Below are 23,069 nucleotides of genomic sequence, written 5' to 3'. Positions count from 1 at the left end.
TTAACTCTGCTTCAGGGTTATTTTAACACTATTTAGAGAGGGACCATATGTACTCTGAGCAGAGTTGATTTAACTCTAGAGATTTTGCTGTGTAGGGTTACAGTGGGTGGAAGAAGTAAAACCAGATAGAACGGTATGTTGTGTTGACTCTGTAGCAGCCCTTTACAGTATTCGAAATATGAGATCTAATAGAGAAGATTTAATGCTAGAAATCCACCAAAGTTTATTTAGATTGCGGAGGCTTCAGATAGATGTGAGATTCTGCTGGGTACCTGCTCATGTAAATATAAAAGGGAATGAGAAAGCAGACAAAATAGAAAAGAAATCGACCAGGATAAACGATATTATAAATATTCCATTTGGCAAAGGAGAAGCTAAAGCAAAAGAAGGAAAAGAAGGGAGGAGTCTGTTTTAACCAGACTGAGGTTTGACCATACAGGGTTAAATAAAGCATTGTTTTTGTTAGGTAAATGTAAATCAGATGAATGTATAGAATGTAAAATCACAGAAAGTGCAGAACATATACTGTTACATTGTAGGAAATATAGGGAAGAGAGGAATAGATTAAAGCAAAAGATAATTCAGATTGGAAGGAAATGGAACCTTGAAGGTGTTTTGGGAACAACAGGAGAAGGGGTTAAAAAACGCAGGATGCTGTCGTGGAATATTTGAAGGATACAGGGATGTATTATAGGATTTAGATAATTTTTTTTTTTTTTTTTTTGTAAAAGTAGATTGATATCTATGCTACATACTCCGATACAGTAGGTGGCGGTATGCACCTGATAAGCCATGGTTGCAATCTGTCATAAAACTAAGAAGAAGAAGGTATTGTGAAGAAACAAGCGAGGATAAATGGCAGATCATGGATATAAATGTTTTGTTCCAGGCTGTGCAGGGGATGTGAGCACTTTACATACTCTTCCCGCAGAACAAAACTGTCAACAGGCATGGTTGATGTTTATCTATAACTGGATACCGCAACAATTTAATTCAAAGTTGCTAGTTTGCTCTGCCCATTTCACCACGGACAGTTTTTCTAATCTGGGACAATATCAAGCAGGCTTCGCTCAGCGTTTGATTCTGAAGAAGGGGGCAATTCCATCTATATTGCCGCATGCAGTAAGTAGTGATTTTTATCCACTTCGCGAAGGTTAATATTATTTTATTGCCTGTGTTGTCATATAAATCTACAAAATGCAACTGTAGATATTTGTGTCAATCCCTTTTGTCGAATAAAATTATAATTTAGCCTATATTTCATCAACAACACATAACTCAGGAGCTAACTAGTTGATTACAGATAGCTCACTCGTATGGCAAGCCGTTTTAACATTTATTCATTCTCAGGTTATGAATTCTTGATATCAACAATTCAATTCTTGATATCAGGAATTACATTGCCACTAGTAAAAATATAATTCTTGATATCTGTAATTGTATTTTCACTAGTGAAATGTCTCCATAGGCTGCCATTCAAATTCAATTGTTGATATCAAGAATTGATTTCTTACTAGTTGAAATTCCAATTTCACATCAGAAATACAGTTGTTACTAGTAAAAATCATAATTTTTGATATCAATACATTGTTACTAGTAAAAATGTGAATTTTTGATATCAAGAATTAATTTGGCACTAATTGAAATGTCAGTTCTTGATAAAACAATTGAATTGCTACTAGTAAAAATGTTCATTTTTGATATCTGAAAATGTATTTGTGATATCAGCATAATTTCAGATATCTAAAATGGCTTTCTTACTAGTAACAATTACATTCATGATATCAGAAACTAACATTGTCACTAGTGACAATCAAATTATTGATATCAAAATGTAACATTGTTACTAGTAGCAATTCAATTGTTGATATCAAGAATAGATATTTGCACTAGTAACAAAGTAATTAATGACATCAAATTATGATTTTTACTAGAAAAAATTGTATTTCTAATATGTGAAATTGGAATTTTAACTAGTAAGAAATCAATTCTTGATATCAACAATTGAATCTGAATGGCAGCCTATGGTGACATTTCACTAGTGAAAATACAATTACAGATATCAAGAATTGAATTGTTACTAGTGGAAATGTAATTCCTGATATCAAGAATTGAATTGTTGATATCAAGAATTCATATCCTGAGAATGAATAAAAGTCAAAACGGCTTGCCATACACTCGCTCCTTTTAGCTAACGTGACCTTCTCCACCACTTAAGTTGAAACGATCTAGTCAATTTGTTTTTTTTGAGAACTGAAGTATGATTATTTTGCACGCTTGTATTTCAGAATACATCACAGCCCCTGCGTACAAATGATGTAGGCTGCCAAACAGATGGTCCTGTCGTCTTATCTCAGGGAACACAACTGTCTTTGAACACAATGAGGTCCCACCTTCAAAACAAAGGTAATGTTACTGATCATGTGCTGCATTATAAGGACAGATTAATTGTGTACTATTATTAAATGTAAGCTTGTTTAGCTCAGTAAGTCAGCTGCTATTTGCAGTTCTATTCATAATCATCAGGATCCCCCAGGTGAAAAAAAAAAAAGTATACTTGAGTGCATTAAAAAAATACTTAAATACAAGCAAGTACATTTGTAGTACATTCTTTATTTTGGTGCTAAATGAAAGCGTAAAAGTTATACACTATAAATACATTAATTCAAAGTACTTCAGTAGTACTTCACTACACTTGGAAAAGTATACTAAATACCAGTATTACTTAAATAGATTTTTTAGTAGTTTTAATAGTACTACTATTTCTTAGTAGATTTTTATGTAGTAATCCTAAGTTTAAATGAAATTCATTTTATTACAAATATATTACTAATGTACTACACAGCAAAATCTCCAGAGTTAAATCAACTCTGCTCAGAGTACATATGGTCCCTCTCTAAATAATGTTAAAATGACCCTGAAGCAGAGTTAAAGTTAATGAGATAATTAAGTAATGTTTGTGCATTAGTGATGAACACCTGCTGTTAACAAGCAGAATCACTGAAGAAAAGAATCACAAGAACTACAACTGACTTCAGTCACAGCCATATTAATTGCTTAATTATCTCATTAACTTTAACTCTGGTTCAGTGTTACTTTAACACTATTTAGAGAGGGACCATATGTACTCTGAGCAGAGTTGATTTAACTCTGGGGATTTTACTGTGCAGTTATAAGTACAATTTCCCAACTGTGGTACTTAAGTACACTTGAAATAAATGCACTAATTAGCCCTAACACTTCAAATGATTTTAAGTGTAGTCAGATATATACAGTGTTTTATAAGTGCATTACTTAAAAGTGCGTTATGAATGCTTTACATAACATTTTACTGGATTTATATATATATATATATATATATATATATATATATATAATTATGGATTTTCATGAAAAATACAATACAAATGAATTAATTACAAGTAAACCCTATATATTCACTGTGCTTAAGCTACTGTAAATGCACCAGCAGCACACGATTGGATTAATCATTCATATAAAAAAGTACACTACCCCAAAATACATAAGCATGTCACATAAAAGTGTGCTTTGATTTTGCAGTTCAACAGGACAATCTTCAATTATATATTTGTCCACATTTATTGTCTTTAAAAAACAGATATTTCAAAGATTCACTCATTTGACAGGAATCAAAAATAAATCACTAAACACTGCACAGTCTGTGTCAGTTAATATTTAGGACAGGTATGACAACAATATCTTTTATAAATTCTGTGCTTTCCCAGGTGAAAAAAAGTGCAGTAAAATACACTTATTGTTATATTTCCATATTTCCATAATGTACTTAAAGTGCTCTATTTTTGTGCACTTATTTTCTACTTAATATACTAAAAGTACTTATTAAGATAATCTTAAGAACATCTAAGTGTACTCAACTGTGCTATTTTGAGACACCATGAATATGAACTAAAATGATTTTAACATACTATTAAAAAAAATGTATTTAGTTACCACTTGTAGTACACTTGAACCCATCTTTTAAATATACTCATCAGACATAGACAATAGACTTATGATGAAATAGACTTGTACATACATTTTGTATATATTTATTATATATTAACCTTATATTTGAAATACATCATACGTTTTTCTTTTGATGAGTATATTTAAAGATGGGTTCAAGTGTACTACAAGTAGTAACTAAATACATTTGTTTTAACAGAGATAGTATGTTAAAATCATTTTAGTTCATATTCATGGTGTCTCATAATAGCACAGTTGAGTACACTTAGATGTTCTTAAGAATAATTTTTAGTATATTAAGTACAAAATAAGTACATGAAAATAGAGCACTTTAAGTACATTATGGAAGTGTACTAAAATAAAGTGTATTTTACTGAACTTTTTTTCACCTGGGCCGTCTGCGCTGATGTACAGAGATGTGCCCAGTTATTGAAATCTTGTTTGGGTTACCATTATTCCCCTTACTAATTCTATTTTTTTTTAACTGGTAGGCGTACAGGTGACAGTGTCGTCTCAAAGTGTGGCGGTAGGCACCACAACTACTGAAATGTCATGGGCCACAAAACATCCATTTACATCGACACCAGTGAAGGCTTCAAGGCTAGCCAAAAGACCTCGTGTTGAATTGGAGGAGGATCAGGAAATGGGGAATGTTTCCTCTGCAGGCACTGATCCACAAGATTCCACATATGATCCTGCACGGTCTGAGACAGAATCATCACAAAAGTTATATTTCACAATTTTTCACACAAACTGTGACGTTGTATTCAGGTTTTCACTAACAGGCACAATGTTGTTTCTTTCAGTGCCACATCAACGCCAGTCCATAAGGATGCAAAGTTCATAGTTTTTGAAAAATGCCTCCTTAGCCTGTTCGAGAGTTGTCCTGTTTGCACCAGGGCTTGTAATGTTCGCCCACGCAGAAGAGGGACCTTCATAGCCGTTGACCAGCTGTGCCCTCACTGTGAGTTCTTCAGGCAGTGGAGGAGTCAGCCTGTCGTCGGCAGCACCCCTGTGGGCAACCTTCAGTTGTCTGCTGCCATCTATTTCAGTGGAGCTTCCTTTCTGAAGATGCAAAAGGTATCGTATCCTTTGTACACTCCAAATAAGCCAAAGCTAGACAGGACTAATTATTTTACAATTGTTTTTAAAGGTGTTCAGGGCGATGTACTTGAAAACGCATACATATGATGCTTTTAGAAGGCATGCCAGGACATACCTTGAACCTGCTATCATCCACAAGTGGAAGGAGGAGCAAAATTTGCAGCTGCACTACCTGAGCCAGAACAAGAATGTCATTCTTGGTGGTGACATGCGAGCAGACTCTTCAGGTGCACATTTTTATTTCAGTTTGTCTTTCTATTTAACCCTTTAAGCCCTGAGTGACACACAAAAAAGTAAAGACTCGTAACTCCAAAACTACAGCAAGGAGAGTCAAAAGGATGGTATCATTTTGAAAGGAAACTTTAAAAAAAAAAATTCAATTTGGAAATTCTCATGCTGAGAAACTGCAAATAAACAGCAAAAAAATAAATGTGGAAAAAAGGGAAAATTTACATATCCTTCTAATTTAAAATGGAATATCTCATGAAGAAAATAAGGTAGCGAGATCATTTTTTTGCTGATGTTCCTCTATAGGTGAGCTGTATCTGGATCAAATTTTGTGGTGATTGCATAAAGAAATCAAAAGTTACAGCATTTGGAACAAAGGTAGGCATTTTTAATTTTTTTTTTTGTTTTCTGAGTGACATGCACAAAAATAATGACTCATAACTCCAGATCTCTAGCAAGGAGAGTCAAAAGGTTGGTATTTGAAAGAGAACTTTTTACATTTTTAAATAAAATAAAAAAATAAATTTAATTAAAAAGTTTGCTCAAGGGAAATTTTTACATATTTCATATTTGACATGCAATAACTCAAAGAAATAAGGTAGGAGGACAATTCTTTTTTTGGTGATGTTCCTCTATATGTGAGCTGTATCTGGATCAAATTTTGTGCTGATCCCTTAAAGAAATAAAGAGTTACAGCATTTGGAACCAAGTTAGCCTTTTTGTTTATCCATTGGCGCCCCCTGATGGGCATTTTTTAAATTATTTCACATGGATTAACTCGTGACCGACACGTGGGATTATGTTGATATTGGACTCATTTCAATCGGGAGAATCCACTGTAAGTAATAATGTGCCATTTTCTACAATCTCTGCATGTTTCATGAAGTTATAAGCTAAAATGCCAAGTGAAAGCTACATTTTAGTTTTAGTTAGCATCTGTGCGCCTGTGGGGTTTTATGTGTCGTAATTGCGTGAGCGGCTTATTGGATTATGCTGATTTTGGACTCATTTTAATCTGCTGTAAATAACGATGTCCAATTTTCCACAATCTAAGCATGTTTTATGAAGTTACGAGCCAAAATGTGACATAAATGCAATATCGGTTTATTTTTTACATATAGGTCTTGCAGGGCTTCATGTCCAAAAACTCCCTCAAGTTTAGTCAAAGCCCAAAACAATTATGCTTGTTGTATTCTACTCCGTAAGACCTTTTAAATGACATATAACGCATGATTATCTGAGCTGTATGATGCTTTTGACACATTGGAGTGTCAAAAATTTTGTTTTATTGTTTTTCAGCAGTACTTAGGAGTTAATCAAATTTATTTATTATAAAGTTCAGACTCTAAGCTAATTAGCAAATGACACTTATTCTGTGATGATCTAGGCAGGAGTTTTTAAAAATATGATTATTAATTTTTTTTATAGCTAGGTGGCGCCTGTGGGCGGGACACTTCATTTTAGAGTGATAAGTCAGCACTTGAACAAAAACGTTGGATGCATTAAAAAGATGAGTTTCTAAGCTATAAAATTTTACTATTTTGTGTTATTCCTGTTTTTTCGCGGGGGGTGGTATCCTGCCGGCAGGACACTTCGGGCTTAAGGGATTAAACAACTGTGATTGCACAAGGCCTTGTTAATATGCAGATGATGTGTTTCTGTCTTATAAATAACTGCTGTATTTCAAAATGATTAGTAACTTTCTTTTTAATTGCAGGATATTCTGCAAAATATGGAAGCTACACCATGATGAACTTGCAGACCAACAACATTATAGACATACAGCTGGTGCAGGTATTTGAAAATCTGTGGACTTCATGGATAACATACTCTTGTTATGTACAACTACGTAAAAATTGCAAGTATACTACTTTTTTTAAATGTCATGTCGGCAGTTGAGCCCTTTGTCTGTAGTATCAGTTTGTAACAAATCTGTGCACATTTCAGAGAGAAAATACAGCATACATAACATAGAGCGGAAGAGACTTCTATTTTTCATAATAAATATGTAATTTATGGAGATATTACACATACATTTTATGTTTGTGTGTTTCTACACAGAGCAACGAGGTAGGAGGAAGCTACCACATGGAGAAGGAGGGCCTTAGAAGAAGCTTGGATCTCCTGGAGGAAAGCGGTGTAAAGTCGGACTGCATTGTCACTGACCGTCACCCCCAGATACAAAAGTTCCTAAAGGATCGTAAAATCAACCACTATTATGACGTCTGGCACACGGTGAAAGGTAATGCTTGCGTCTTTGTTGTCAGAAAATACATTTCAAATATCCATACTTGTGAAGAAGCTTGCTGCATTAAAATCTGTGATTATGTTTTGCCTGTAAATTTTACTTCATCAGGATTGTCAAAGAAGGTGGAGAAAATTTCCAGAGAGAAGGACTGTAGTTTGGTGAAGAAGTGGCGTAAGAGCATCACCAACCACCTGTACTGGTCTGCCACCAGCTCGGATTCAGGACCAGAGAAGGTAGCCAAATGGACCTCTATCATCAACCACATTCAAGACATTCACACACATTCTGACCCAGTGTTCCCTAGGTGTCAGCATGAACAAAGGGTGTCTAAGGACCGTAGCAAGTGGTTTCAACCAGGTGTGCCAAAAAAACACTCATTATCAGCATGTTACGTAAATCCTACAATATTCATGTGTTGTATCAATAACATTGCACTGATTTCCCCCAAGGTTCGACAGCACTGAATAGGCTACGTAAGGTCCTGATAAACAAGAGAGTCCTTTCAGATGTGGAGAAGCTGAGCCCATATGACCAGACATCAACTGTGGAGTCATTTCACAAAGTCGTGTTGCACTTTGCACCCAAAAATGTTGTCTTCCCCTTCACCGGAATGCTATGCAGGTACGTCTTGAACACAACACATAAACAGGTATGGCACACTAATGTTTTCTGTCTATGCCTTTCAGTTTACATAATGGTATAGCTTTAAAATAGTATTTTGAATATTTTCATAATTTTAGTGTTAAAAACATTGACTATATAGCACACAATAGCAATATGAACGATTTTGGTGTTTGTTTGTCTTGTCCTTTAGGTTGTACCTCGCAGCGATGCACTTCAATGAGAATGCCGTCCAGCCACATGTGACATCTAAAGGGAAACTTGTGCACAAGCTTCACTTTCCAAAGGCCAAAAAGGGAGGACATACCGTCAAACCAGTAAAAACAGAGCCAACATTTTGTAAGCTTTTCCAAAAAAATGAAAATGGCTATGTCATCAACTTGATGAATACTGTTTTTGAAGAGGTTGTCCGTGATCCCCTTCCATATCTGGATGCCATACAGCGGATTCCTGTGCCTCCGGACTCGTCTGCTCAACATGAGACTAATCACACGACAGCAGCGGAGTAGTAAACATGACACTGACTATACTGACATGGAAAAGTGGCTTCTGTACTTAACTTTGGTTGGCTAAATAAATCTGCTTTGAAATCAGTAGGCAACTCAATTCATTACAAACAACACATTTCAAATCAGTGGTTCGGAGCACCAAAATCACGTGATTTCAGGCTTCGTTACATCATAAGTGTTTTGAAACTTCAATAGTTCACGTGACTTTGGCAGTTTGATACACGCTCCGAACCACTGATTCGAAACAAAAGATTCATAAAGCTTCATGAAGCAGTGTTTTGAAATCACCCATCACTAGATATTGTTGAATAAAGTCGTTATTTTGTTTTTTTGGTACACAAAAAGTATTCTCATCACTTCATAACATTAAGGTTGAACCACTGTAGTCACATGACTGTTTTAAATATGTTTTTAGTAGCTTTCTGGGCATTGAAAAAGGGAGCGTTTATTGCTGGCGATGCAGGCCTCACTGAGCCATCGGATTTTATCAAAAATATCTTAATTTGTGTTCTGAAGATGAACGAAGGTCTTACGGGTGTGGAACGACATGAGGGGGAGTAATTAATGACAGAAATTTCATTTTTGGGTGAACTATCCCTTTAAGCAGGGTTTCTGCAGGTCTTAAAAAGTTTTAATTCACAAATTAAGGCCTTAAAAAGGTCATAAATCAGAACAGAAAGTCTTAAATTAATAAAGTCATGGCATTAAATGTATGCATTTTAAAAAATTATGTTCTTCCTCTGTATATTTGTCCTGTATTCCAATACAAACATCTAAACATCTTTAAATCAAAATGCATTTACTTGAGATGCAAATGTACAATGGAGTCTTGGAAAAACTGAACAAAATGGAGTTTATGTGTAGAACAGAAACAAATACACTATATTGGCAAAAGTATTGGGACACCACTCTAAATCACTAAATTCAGGTTTTCCAATCACTTCCATGGCCACAGGTGTATAAAATCAAGCACTAGGCATGCAGACTGCTTCTACAAACATTTGTGAAAGAATGGGTCGCTCTCAGGAGCTCAGTGAATTCAAGCGTGGTACCGTGATAGGTTGCCACCTGTGCAATAAGTCCATTCATGAAATTTCCTCACTTCTAAATATTCCACGGTCAACTGTTAGTGGTAAAATAAAGTGGAAGCAATTGGGAACAACAGCAACTGTAAAATCACAGAGCGGGGTCAGCGCATGCTGAGGCTCACAGTGCGCAGAAGTCGCCAACTTTCTGCAGAGTCAATAGCTACAGACCTCCAAACTTCATGTGGCCTTCAGATTAGCTCAAGAACAGTGTGTAGAGAGCTTCATGGAATGGGTTTCCATGGCCGAGCAGCTGCATCCAAGCCTTACATCACCAAGTGCAATGCAAAGCGTCGGATGCAGTGGTGTAAAGCACGCCGCCACTGGACTCTAGAGCAGTGGAGACGTGTTCTGTGGAGTGACGAATCATGCTTCTCTGTCTGGCAATCTGATGGACGAGTCTGGGTTTGGCGGTGGCCAGGAGAACGGTACTTGCCTGACTGCATTGTACCAAGTGTAAAGTTTGGTGGAGGGGGGATTATGGTGTGGGGTTGTTTTTCAGGGGTTGGGCTTGGACCCTTAGTTCCAGTGAAAGGAACTCTTAATGCTTCAGCATACCAAGACATTTTGGACAATTTCATGCTCCCAACTTTGTGGAAACAGTTTGGGGATGGCCCCTTCCCGTTCCAACATGACTGTGCACCAGTGTACAAAGCAAGGTCCATAAAGACATGGATGAGTGAGTTTGGTGTGGAGGAACTTGACTGGCCTGCACAGAGTCCTGACCTCAACCACCTTTGGGATGAATTAGAGCGGAGACTGTGAGCCAGGCCTTCTCGCCAACATCACTGCCTGACCTCACAAATGCGCTTCTAGAAGAATGGTTAAAAATTCCCATAAACACACTCCTAAACCTTGTGGAAAGCCTTCCCAGAAGAGTTGAGGCCTGCAAAGGGTGTGCCAACTCCATATTAAACCCTACGGATTAAGAATGGGATGTCATTAAAGTTCATGTGCATGTAAAGGCAGGCGTCCCAAAACTTTTGTCAATGATTTGAAATAAGTTGTTTTTTCTGAGCACACCGATAAACATAAACTCACTTAATTTTGATCAGTTTTACAGAATATGAAACTTTATATTTTGTCGTTATGTATCTAATAAATGCAGCTTGATTTATTTATTTATTAATTTTTTTGGTAAAATGAATTAAAAAGAGCTGCACGATTCTGGATAAATTGAGAATGTGTGCGCGTTCTTCAATATTTTGGTCTTCCTTTGCGTAAGAAATTAATGAATGTTAGTTTGTCAACTTTAAGGAGTACTTTTTTTTTTTCAGTTTTGAATTTGTGTGACTTTTTTATTCGTTGAATAAAAATAGACATTCACATAGTTTATTAAAAAATGGTTTATTTCGCTTATATGGTTTACAAACAGAAAAAGTGCTGAAATTATGAATAAAAAAAGCACTACACATATACAAAATGATATTGCAAAAAAAAATTATACATCTTTGTTTTGATGTCAATAACTTATGGCATTCAAAGAAAAAGAGGAAAAACATTCAGATCATAACAGTTCTGTCATCAGTGCTTACAATGAGCGTCTTGTATTTACAGTGTTCGGCTTATTTCTACATTTCTGACTATTATAGTAGTCAAAGAAGGGTATGTAACAGTATGTCATGTTAAAAATGAATATTCACAACAGAGAAGTGACATAAAAAATAAGCAAACTAGCCAGCAGTGGGCGCTGATCAGTTTGTTGTCAGAGAAAAGAGTTGTTTCAGGGGAATATAAACACCGACTTCCTAAAGAGGAGACTCATTTCTCCTGATATACACTGCATGAACAGTTCAGTGTTTACAAATAAACCTTTTTGCAAAAGAATTTTTGAAAGGACCAGGAAAAAAATCTGATTATTTTGAGTCTTATTTCATGCACTGAAAGGTTTATTCTCATAAAAATATTAAAAGTTCTTGTCATGGCCTGTTCCAGACAGACGTGTTTGAAAAAAGGATTTCAGAGGTCAGGCTAGTGTTCCTGAGGCTTGCATGCATCCCAAAAATGATATGGCACCAGAAATCAGAGATGTTCTTTGCTGTTATGGCATAGGGTTGGCATACTGCGTTATGGGAGTTTGCCCTTGTTGGCGTGTGGTGGCAGGAGCATCTAAGCCGAGCGAGCGTCTGTACGCGGCTGAGAGTCTGTACAGCACATCAGCTGGAGGACACGACTGGGCATCGGCCTTCTGTGTCAACAACATCTCAAACAGAGAGCTCACTTCTGACATCAGAGCGCTGCCGCCCAGCCCGCTCTTCTCTGGGGTTTTACCAAACGTGGAGAAGGAAGTGGAATCATCAGGACAGGCCACTGGACAATGGGCATCAGGGGACGGCGGTCCATCCGGGACAAACAGGTTTTCATGGTAGTCGGTTGTCAGAGGAAGAGAAAGACGAGCCATCCATGCTGGATCAGGAAAGTCTGAGAACACGTCATCTACACAAACAGAGGAAAGAAATATGACAGAGACTATTAAATATACACTATATAACTTTTTGCCTGTTACAAGTGTTTATATTTTAGATAAATGCAGCTTAAATATAATATTTACAAAAACATTTGACAAAAGAAAACATTTTTGAAGGCTGCAGAACCTGTCTGAATCTTCACTTGTTTACTTGTTTGAGTTTGTGCAGATGAAAAACAGGATGACAGGAAATACCAAGACGAGGTGAGCGTTTATCTTTAATACTGTAAACAGGCATTTCCTTCTCCTGACGCGTCACGTCTTCATCAGCGCTGCTGTTTAACACACACGAGTACTGGCAGGACAACACTTAGCCACAGTGTTTTAGGACAAAGGAGGTGATACAGTACATCAGTAAACAAGGAAATTACCTTCATCAAGCCAGAAACATTCCACAAATACTTGGTTAAGTGAATAAGGTTAAATTTGGTTATAACTTGACTCTAATTCACAGGTTTTCTGTGTTTGTGTTGTGAGTGAAGCAGCTTCTTCAACACGAAGGCGTCTGTATTTCCATGAAGAACCTTTAACATCCATGGAACTTTTACATTGCACTAAATGTTCTTTAAATGATTAAAATGTTCTTCACACTAAGAAAAAAATGGTTCTTTTAAGAACTTTTCACTGAAAGGTTCTTCTATAGCACAAAAACAGCGATGCCTTAGAAGAACCATTTTGGTTCCCCAAAGAACCTTTCAGTGATCAGTTTTTAAAAGAACCACTTTTTCTTGGTATGAAGAGCATTTTAAAAATCTAAACAACCTTTTTCCACTATAAAGAACATTTGTGAAATGGAAACGTTCTATAGATGTTTAAAGGATTAGTTCACTTCAGAAGTAAAATCGCCTGATAATTTACTCACCCCCATGTCATTCAAGATGTTCATGTCTTTATTCAGTTGTAAAAGAAATGAAGGTTTTTGAGGAAAACATTCCAGGATTTTTCTCCATATAGTGGACTTCACTGGGGTTCAACGGGTTGAAGGTCCAAATGTCAGTTTCAAAGAGCTCTACATGATCCCAGACGAGGAATAAGAGTCTTATCTAGAGAAACCATCGGCCATTTTCTAAAAAAATTAAAATTATATACTTTTTAACCACAAATGCTCGTCTTGCACTGCTCTGTGATGCTCCACGCATTACGTAATCATGTTGGAAAGGTCACGCGTGACGTAGGTGGAAGTACTGATCCAGTGTTTACAAAGCGAACGTCAAAGACTAAGTCAAACGGCCTTTACAAAAAAAGGTAAAACAACGATGTCGGACATTTTTGAGTTTTTTGCGGCCTACGTCACGCGTGACCTTTCCAACGTGATTATGTAATGCGTGGAGCATCACAGAGCAGTGCAAGACGAGCATTTGTGGTTAAAAAGTATATAAATGTTTATTTTTTTTAAGAAAATGGCCGATGGTTTCTCTAGATAAGACTCTTATTCCTCGTCTGGGATCATGTAGAGCTCTTTGAAGCTGACATTTGGACCTTCAACCCGTTGAACCCCAGTGAAGTTCACTATATGGTGAAAAATCCTGGAATGTTCTCCTCAAAAACCTTTATATCTTTCTTTCTTCAGTCGTAAAGAAGTTAACATCTTGGATGACATGGGGGTGAGTAAATGATTAGGAAATTTTAATTCTGAAGTGAACTAATCCTTTAAAGGTTCCTCGTGGAAACATCAATGCCAGTAAAGAACCTTTATTTTTAAGACTGGAGCTCTGAAACACACGACCACCATAATTCTGACAGTTTTACAGCCGTTCTTGAGCGTTTTTTCCTTGTCTGTGGGTTAGAGATTTCAGGGTCTTAATTAAAGATGGGGAGAAACAACAGCTTTGTGTGAGTAAAGATCTGAACTCCAGTGAACGCTGATCAAACGAACCCACACGACCACATCAGAGAGACGAACGACCAAACCTCCGTTTCACGACTTCCTCTCTCTCTCTCTCCACAGCCCTTTCAAATCCTGCACACCTCTGAATTCACATTATTATTCACTAATAATTATATGTGCCATCGTACATTTCTTTTCTTTTATTTCACAAATCTCCCTCTTCTTACAGAGCCTCATAAATAGTTATGGAGGGAAATTGTGGCATCGTTAATTCGTCTAAAACGGTTAAACCCATGATTAAAATCCCCAAAAGAATGCAACCACATCCAAACAACCAACAGCAGACTTTACAGCGACATGTGTGTGACATTCACTGTTTACTGGTTAGAATTAGAATGATGATTAAATCTTATATAAATCTATATAACTATAAGTTATATAGTTATCCTTGCTGTGAGCGAGTTTTAATCAGATGGCCTTCAAAGGAAGAGGGTAGAGACAGAAAAATGTTTTATAACACAACACACACACTCTCACTTTCTCTGTCCTTAGGGTATGTATAATACACACATCGCCTGCATTGTGTTAAAGGGTTAAGACATGACATGAAGAGCCCAAGGACATGTGAATTATCGTGTGAGCAGGTGTGAGTGTGTGTATCACCCTTGAAGTCAATCTGCTAAAGGGGTTACAATCATTCAGAGAGTGTGAGTCAGTGGTTAAATCTGAGATGACTCCATAAGAAGAGAGGGAATTAGTATCTGCATGCTTCAGAAAGAAAGCCCCTTGACAGTAAACACAGAACTGCCTGTCTGTGTTCTCCAGCATGACTAACACCACGACCAGATGAAGTTCTCAGGCAATACTGACTCAACCGAACTGCAAAACCACACACTCGGTTCATAAACCTAGTGAACTGCCTTGTTGACTTATAAGGTTACTAATTGTCGTAGAACCTTATAAGTGGAACACTCTACATAGTCAGCAGATCCGCACACTACACAGAGAGATCTGCACATGAAGTACACACACTTTTAACTGATACCAAAACAGTTTGATGTTGCCATATTCAATATAAAGAACACACAAATATTACACTAAAAAGTAAACCATTTTTTAATGATGATTCACCACTGGAATAAATGTATTAATAGACAAAATTCTCTCAACTCTGACCACCATCTTTAATTTAAAATGAGTTTATCGCAATGCATTCTTGGATTGTCTTCATGGAGAAAGATCATGCAGTTCTGCCATTTGACCAAAACTATAGTTTTTAAAGTTACCAATTATTATACTATAAAGGTTCCTAATGTCTCCTACAACATGTTTACATGCATCCAAGGTCAGAAAACAATAAAATTTTCTCGTAATATCCACTGCAGCATCAGCTCTTTTCTCTCAGTGTCTGAAACAGTTCGATAAAGGATTCAGTCTCTCTAAACCATGCCTAGGGCTGTATTTTACTGATCTAAGCACATGGTCTGAAGCGTATGGCGCAGGTGCACTTAGGGCGTGTCCGAATCCACTTTTGCTAGTTTAACGACTGGAAAAATGGTTGGCGCTCTCGGGCGCATGGTCCAAAAGGGTTGTCCCTAGTCTCTTAATGAGTCATAGGTGTGTTTTGGGCATAATGTGCAATAAACCAATCAGAGTCTCATCTCCACTATTTACCATTTGCTATTTACATTGCGGAATTTGCAAGCGAAAAAACTGAGCGCTTCTCTAGCGAGGAAACGGATCTGCTTGTGCATGAGGTTAAAGAACATCTACGGGACAAGCCAGATTCCACCAAAGCATTTTTATCATTATGCACACAATAATAATCTTTTATTTTTAATTTGGCATGTTTGTGTTCTGCTGCACGTCCCTGTCCCTTTAAATAACAAAAAAAATACTGCATCAATGACTTTAGAGCAGGATTTTGTTGGTCAATGGCGCAGTCATTTTCAGTTGCCTCAAAATAGCAACACGCCAACAATGCACCTGAACACACCTCGTTTTCAGACCAGCCCGCCCATGGGCGAACAGATGGGCACGAGTGCATTTGCTATTTAAACAATGCAGACCTCTTACATTCACAAACAGCTACATTACACACTAGATCAGCACTGAGATAAAGATTTGAAGTAAATCTGCTCAGACATCAGAGAGATAAATCAGAAAAAAACAAACTAGACCTTTGATTCAGGAGAACAAAAAAGGTCCCCATTAATTTAGAGCGAGCTAATCCTCAGAACAATAGATGGAAGGAACTGCACACAAACATTTACTCTATACATAGACAAAGGAAACACAGCAGCAGAAATCTCACTATATTACATCCAGGTCGACAGACTTTACGCATGGATCTTATTTGTTGTCTTACTAGACTGTATATAGAAACAAATGTGGTAAACAGGATGAATGTGAGATATCTGGAAATCACCTAAATTTTAGTTGTGTGGACTTTCAATTAATAGACAAAAACAATGAACGAATATTAAAAATATCTTCATTAGCGTTTCGAAGAAAGTCTTATGGGTTGGGAATAACATGAGGTTGAGTAAACGATGACAGAACTATCCCTTTAATTAAACATAACAGTGGGCTCAATAATTCTTTTAAAAGTATGAACATTTACCAGATGTCAGCAGATTATTGAGGCCTTCTTCATATAAGGGGTCAACAGGCGAGTCTCTGCCGGTTTCCCAGTCCATATCACCCATTTCACTCTCGCCATGACCGCTGTCTTTAGTGCTCAGCCAATCAGCATCCCGATCCCCAGACCTACAGTACACAATGAGAATGTAAAGCGGTGAGAGTGTTTCAGAACATGTTTCAACGTCATAGTAAGTGAAAGAGCTCGGAATGACAAAGTAAGATGATTAAATAGGCAATAGTGTTGTCAAAAGTACCGACTTCGGTACCAAGTCGGTACTGAAATTCTAAAAATGTGACGCTTTGAGCGCTGTTGAGTAGATTCGTAAACGCCTCTGATTGGCCATTGTGTTCACGCACTCATCAGATATGTCTGTGATTGGCTACAATGATCAATGCTTCAAAAACATGACTAGTAGGCTGATAGACGCCTGCCGCCTTCCGTGTGTTGATCATTGTAGCCAATCACAGACATATCCGATGAGTGCAAGGGCCAATCAGAGGTGTTTACGAATCCACTCAACGGTGCTCAAAGCTTCATATTTTTAGAATTCCAGTACCGAAGTTGGTACTTTTGACAACTCTAATAGGCAAGCAAACTGAAGCATGTGAAATGTTGGAGGACTGGCAAAATAATTGTACATAGAGCAAATCTGCATTATGTATAGTATAGAAATGTATTATGGTCATTTTAACATGGCACCAGGATACTATTTAGACACATCCATGATGGAATGCTATGGTATTCATTGTAGGAGCATTTATATACCATGGTATTTTAATATGGATATCATTCAGTACCATGGTATATTGAATGGTATACACCGTCACTGTACCATGGTGCCGGAAGAACACATTTTTGTAAGGGAATCTCAGGTGAAGCAGTGAGATTATCTCTAATATCAGTTAAGTAATGTTCTCAAAGCTGGGATTTTACTTTGAGCTAAAATGATCTTAACGCTGAAACTCAAACAATACAGCACACAGCAGAAGGAAGTGTGACTGCACTGCCTTTGTTTTAAGCAAGCACAGTCCTGCACAGATGAGTCACAGTCTACGCTTTCTCTTCTTGATTCTGAATGAACATGAACAAGTGAAATTCATAGAAACAGTACTGGATTCTGCCAGATACCAATCTGTGTGTAAAGTAAGACCAACAGGGGCTGATCGGATACATCATACTCACTGACCGACGGTTACTTCCCTTTTTACCAGAAATCTACCTGATAAAATCTCAGCTTCTAAGATGACTATTGTGATAGTGTGGTTATTGTGGGATTGCTTTGTGTTGGGTGTTTTAGTTTAGGGATGAGTACTACATTTATTGTCTGTTTGGTCAAGAGCTTGTAAAAATAGTCAAAAGGAAGGTTTACCGGCCAGTTCTGTGAGAATACTTGTTTCCGCGGAAATTTGGTCGAGGCTGAAGTTGTCCCTGATGCAAAAGAGACAGGAGCTGAGACACCTGCTGTAGAATTAAAAAGACACAAAATTGATGAATTATTATATAGGGGAATTTGACACTATTTGACACAATTCACAGTTAATCGTTTAACAAAATGTACAACAAATGTTCTACAAGATTTCACATATTCAACGCCTAACAAGTTTAAAGGCCATTTGGATTTGCTAGAATGTCATAATTCATGATATTATTTTGCAGATTAAGCTTCAACATAGTAGACGGCCAGCCTACATTAAGCATTCTGGGATGGGAAAATGGGTTTAGAGAGATTGTTAAGTGAAGTGGTGTGGGGAGACAGGAAGCTGTTTCTACACAGGGTCTATTCTTCTAGAGGCTATTTCCTTCCAGGATACACATAAGAAACCCAGCCTTGGCTGCGAGGACAGGCACCGGTGACATTTCGGCCCCTTTCCTCTGCAGCCACCATAGGACTAATTTGCCAACTGGGCCAAGTAAGTAAGGGAGGGTGGATTAGAGAGGAGGAAAAGAGAAGGGGTGGGGGAGGTCAGGATCCACACTCTTCCTGACTGTTCACGTGAGGACTCAAACCCGTGCCAGGACCTTTTGTTCTGCTAAATGCTTTGGTAGAGGTAAGCATCTGGGTGGATACAGACCCAAAGGATACACCGTTTGACTAGCACAGCACTTTTGGTATTTTGAAATATAAGCTGGTGAAAAGTAGTTCTTTGTTTTCATTTAATGAGAATCAGATCAGTACAAGCAATTTGTTGCTGACTCCCTCCAGCCCATACATGTCTGAGAAGTATAATCTTACTGTGCAGAAGTATCTAAGTAGCTTCTCCCCCAAAGGACAACTGTGGAATGAATCTGTATTTTCTTCTCACATTCAGTATGACTCTGTAATATGATAATGTTGAGGATTGGCAGGGTTTTCTCCTGAGGCATATTAAAGGTTTAAGTTACTGTGTGACACTGAACTGTTTCTGAATACACTTCATCATCTGTCAGCTGTCCCCTTAGGCTGCTATAGATATGAACCAGTACAACTGGGAAAACTATCATCTACTTGAGCTTATATGAACTGGAGTGCCTTGAAATCCAACCCAATAACCTTCAGAGTAGTTTTGTCTAATGAATTTTCATATCTGAAATGTTAAAATAGTTTTTTAAAAAGACAAATTCTCTTACTTGCACCTCGGGTGAGGCAGAGGACAGTTCAATAGAACCGTTCTCTGCAAAGGCTGCCATAGAGAGCCGAACGAGGTTCCTCAGGATCTGCCTGTGGTCTGACTCTTCCATCCTTCCTTTTCTTTCTGTGGTCTTTGGTCTCCGTAATGTGGCCTGATTACTGGGAACTAAAGCTATAGTTTGTGAGGGGTCCATGGTAGTGGGCTTGACATCTTCATTTTTGTTTCTTCTGAGGGTGCTGGTCTGTGAGTTTGCGAAAGAAGAGGAGGAAGGATGCCTGGTCTTTTGCAGGGTTCGATATGGTGTTCCTGGGTTATAAGGAAGTGTTCCATTCCACTCTATGCTTCCAGGCTTTCTGAGTATCTTGCTTTGAGTGAGTGGTGGGTTCCCATCCATTTCCATATGAGCTTGATTCTGAGTCATGCGAGCAAGGGTTGGTGTAAGGGTAAACTGGCCCTGTGGATGTGGTTTTTCCACTAAGGGTAATGTAGATGCCAATGCCGCAGCTTCATCTTCTTGTGGAGTTTCTTTACGACCCCGAAGCGCTGGTACCAACTGGATGTCAGTCTTGCGAATGTGCTTTTGAGGCCGTCTTGGGTGGCGGGTGTAGGTTGACTCAGCTTGTCTACAATTGTAAGCACGGTTGTCCCGTTTGTCAGGATGACAGAATGTCTTGGCCAAAGCAATGGCTAGAAATAATACCAAGCAGGTTGATCCAAGGCAGATTGCCAAAAGCATTGTAAAACTGGCCTGGTTATCATGAGACAAGTTCTTCAGGTGGTCACGCAAGTTGATAAATGTTACTTCCAAAGTGGTTCTTGTGGTTAGCATAGGTGTTCCCATATCAGACACTGCTATGCCCAGCTTAAAAGTTCTGCCAATCAATTCTGTGGCATTAGATGTGTTCACATAGAGCTGCCCAGAGGTTTTGTCCAGAAAAAATATGTTAGAAGGGTTGCCTTCTGTTATTCCAAAACTGAGTTTTCCATTGAGACCAGAATCTGGATCACTAGCCCGAATGGTAGTGGCCAGAAAACCTTCGGGTTTGTTGAGGGAAGAGTAATTTCTTGGTTTGTGGAAGTTATCCTCCAGAGATTTATCTCCAAGTTCAGTCACAATCTCCCCTTTGTCCACATTCACTGGGACACTTAGCAGTGCAACTCCCTTCTTGGGTGGTGGCTCATGGATTATGGGGTAATTGTCATTAACGTCCTGTATCTCAACCAGCACTGTTGCACTACTGGTCATTGGTGGGAATCCTTGATCTACAGCCTCCACAATAAATGAGTAGGAATGGGATTCCTCATAGTCTAATGTTTGCTGGACAGTAACAGCCCCACTTCTGGGGTGGACAGAGAAAAATGCTGTTGGTGTCCCCAGTTCATTTGACTCTTTAATGGAGAATGATACCCTTCCGCTGTGGTCCAGGTCAACATCATGCGCCTCCACAGTCAAGAAATGGAAGCCAGGTGTGTTGTTCTCTTTGAGGACACTCTGGTAGTGACTTTTGGTGAACTTTGGTGCGTTATCATTTTCATCCGAAACACGGACAGTCATGTGCTTAATGCAGGACAGGGAAGGATCACCTCTGTCTTGAGCTAGAAGTGTAAGGTTGTATTCCATTTGTCTCTCACGGTCCAGAGTATCATTGGTTACGACCATATAATTGTCTCCATGGATTTGTTTGAGTCTGAAGGGGCCAGATCCACTCTGAATGTGCACTCGTACCTGCCCATTTGCCCCAGAGTCAGCATCAGATACAATCACAAGAGCAAGGAAAGTTTCATTTGGTGCTCCCTCTGAGACCGTTGCGAAAGGGGAATCTGGTGGAGTCCATGTTATGTGTATCCGGGGAGCATTATCGTTGACATCTAGCAATTTGACCTGCAACTTGTGGTGGGACGGGATAGCATTGGGCCCCAGATCTCGAGCTTGGATGTCTACCTCATACACCTTCTTTTCTTCAAAATCTAAATGGCCTTGTAAAGTCAAAGCACCTGTTTTGGGATGGATGCTGAATAGTCGTTGCACTTCCAGTGGGACATGTTTACTAAGGGAGTACTCAACCTCCCCGTTAGCACCTTGATCAGGGTCTGTAGCACGGAGATTAATGACAATGGTCCCAAGAACTGTGTTCTCTGCAAGCTCAATAACTGGTGGGGCCTTCTCAAATACAGGGCTATTGTCATTGGAGTCGAGAATTGTGACTATAACTTTAGTGCTGCCTGATTTTGGTGGGTTTCCTTTGTCCCATGCTGTCAGAACAAGTTCTAAAGATGACTGCAACTCCCTGTCCAATTCTTTGATGACCACTAATTCAGCCTGCTTGGTCCCTCCAGAGGTACGGACATCCAAAGCAAAGTGCTGGTTGGAAGACAGAGAGTAAGTCTGCAGGCCGTTATGTCCCGCATCTGGATCTACAGCATGGTCCAGAGGGATGCGCATTCTTAGCGAGGCTGTCTCTGAGATCTCCACCTCCTGCACTAGACTGGGGAAGACTGGGCTGTGGTCATTTAGGTCCATCACCTCCACATTAACTGAGAGTAAATGCATAGCACCATTCTTTCTGTAGAGAACATTGAAGTCCAGTTCACAACGTTCTGTTCCCGAGCAAAGCTCCTCGCGGTCCAGCCTGCCTAGTGTTGACACAGTACCATCCCTTGAAGCAACTGTGACTGGTGGGGCATGCACATGCTGGACGACCTGGAAGTTGTCCAGTGACCCTGTCACCCCACGCTCACGTAGGTCATCCAGGAGGCGACCCACCCTTGTCCCTGAGGGCTGTTCTTCCCAGACACGATATTGGATAATGAGGGGACCAGAGCCCATTTTGTGGGCGTAACAGGGTGGACACTCAATAAGAGCAGCCAGAAGGAGCAAAACCTGGAGCATGACTGTGTGTGAGGTTTCCTATTTCCTTTTAGTCAGAGTCAGATGTGCTAAGCACCTAGATAGTCATTCTAATGCATCATAAGTCATCAACAATTCACAAAAGATATTCAAAACCTAAACCTAAAAAGTAGAAAAATGCTTTTGTAGAGTCAAAAATAACTTATTATGAAAAAGTACCACCACAACCAGGTACTCTATAAATTACCATTTACAGTAAATATAAAAGTCACATAAATGAGAAACATGAAAAACTTTAGTTACAACTTCATTGAAGTGTGTTACCCTTAAAACTGAGTTTTACTGATATCAACGGACACATAATATTAATATTAAACAATATACAATCATGGTAAAATATTGATCACTATTCACAGAACAAAAATGCTTTTAAAAAAGATTATTTCTTCTGATTTGTAAATACAGCTATCCCCTTCAGCCAAATCAATGTTATTCTAAAGCACTACTCACACACAGCTGCTGCTTCCCGGCTCAGGACTCCACATAAAGTGAGGAACTGTGGAACTTAGTGGGCTGGGATGGCACATTCAAGGGGGAACGGCCTACGAGCCAGTGATAAACATTGAGGGAGGAGTGTACAGTGCTGCTCAACTCCACCCGTCTGTAGCAATGAGAAATCAACGGTGTGCTTTTAACGAAACATGATCCCACTTCTTTCATTCCCTGCCTCCAGCTCTTCACACATCATTTTCCAAACTGCCTAAATAAACACAATAAGAGTCGTGGTCTCTGGCTTCTGTCATCAGTGTTGAAGTAAACCTAAGGTGAGACCCTCAGGGGCCCTGAAAACAAAAACAAGGCCTGGATCTGAACTCTAAGAGTGCTGATGTA

At 38.6% G+C, this 23,069-nt stretch overlaps 2 protein-coding genes across 8 annotated transcripts; one reads left to right on the top strand and one right to left on the bottom strand.

The window, feature by feature from the left end:
- Positions 1 to 534: 534 nt before the first annotated feature.
- LOC127494593 (uncharacterized) lies at positions 535 to 8,781 on the top strand. Of its 7 annotated transcripts, none has more exons than XR_007924919.1 (11): positions 535 to 1,122; positions 2,289 to 2,406; positions 4,479 to 4,689; positions 4,794 to 5,067; positions 5,141 to 5,318; positions 5,626 to 5,697; positions 7,037 to 7,113; positions 7,381 to 7,561; positions 7,676 to 7,924; positions 8,017 to 8,188; positions 8,382 to 8,781. XR_007924919.1 is itself a non-coding variant. In XM_051860595.1 (10 exons), the coding sequence occupies exons 1-10, from the start codon at positions 856 to 858 to the stop codon at positions 8,695 to 8,697; spliced, it is 2,043 nt and encodes a 680-aa protein (XP_051716555.1). In that variant the 5' UTR covers positions 795 to 855; the 3' UTR covers positions 8,698 to 8,781. The 7 variants fall into 7 exon arrangements, 5 of the variants coding, with proteins under 5 accessions (XP_051716555.1, XP_051716558.1, XP_051716556.1 ...); XR_007924918.1 differs by lacking the exon at positions 5,626 to 5,697 and having other exon boundaries at positions 660 to 1,122; positions 7,676 to 7,800; positions 7,872 to 7,924; XM_051860595.1 differs by lacking the exon at positions 5,626 to 5,697 and having other exon boundaries at positions 795 to 1,122.
- Positions 8,782 to 11,113: 2,332 nt separating this feature from the next.
- Positions 11,114 to 22,739, bottom strand: pcdh12 (protocadherin 12). Its single transcript, XM_051860440.1, has 4 exons — positions 19,329 to 22,739; positions 18,091 to 18,182; positions 16,701 to 16,846; positions 11,114 to 12,218 (listed from the first exon to the last, which is right to left on the bottom strand). Exons 1-4 carry the CDS (start codon positions 22,218 to 22,220, stop codon positions 11,824 to 11,826), a joined length of 3,525 nt encoding a protein of 1,174 aa, XP_051716400.1. The 5' UTR covers positions 22,221 to 22,739; the 3' UTR covers positions 11,114 to 11,823.
- Between the last annotated feature and the right edge of the window lie 330 nt (positions 22,740 to 23,069).

The sequence above is a fragment of the Ctenopharyngodon idella genome, chromosome 14 (assembly GCF_019924925.1).
Source record: "Ctenopharyngodon idella isolate HZGC_01 chromosome 14, HZGC01, whole genome shotgun sequence".
Lineage (NCBI taxonomy): Eukaryota > Metazoa > Chordata > Actinopteri > Cypriniformes > Xenocyprididae > Ctenopharyngodon > Ctenopharyngodon idella.
Note: the sequence above shows the minus strand (reverse complement) of the source record. Positions and strands in the feature narration are given on the sequence as shown.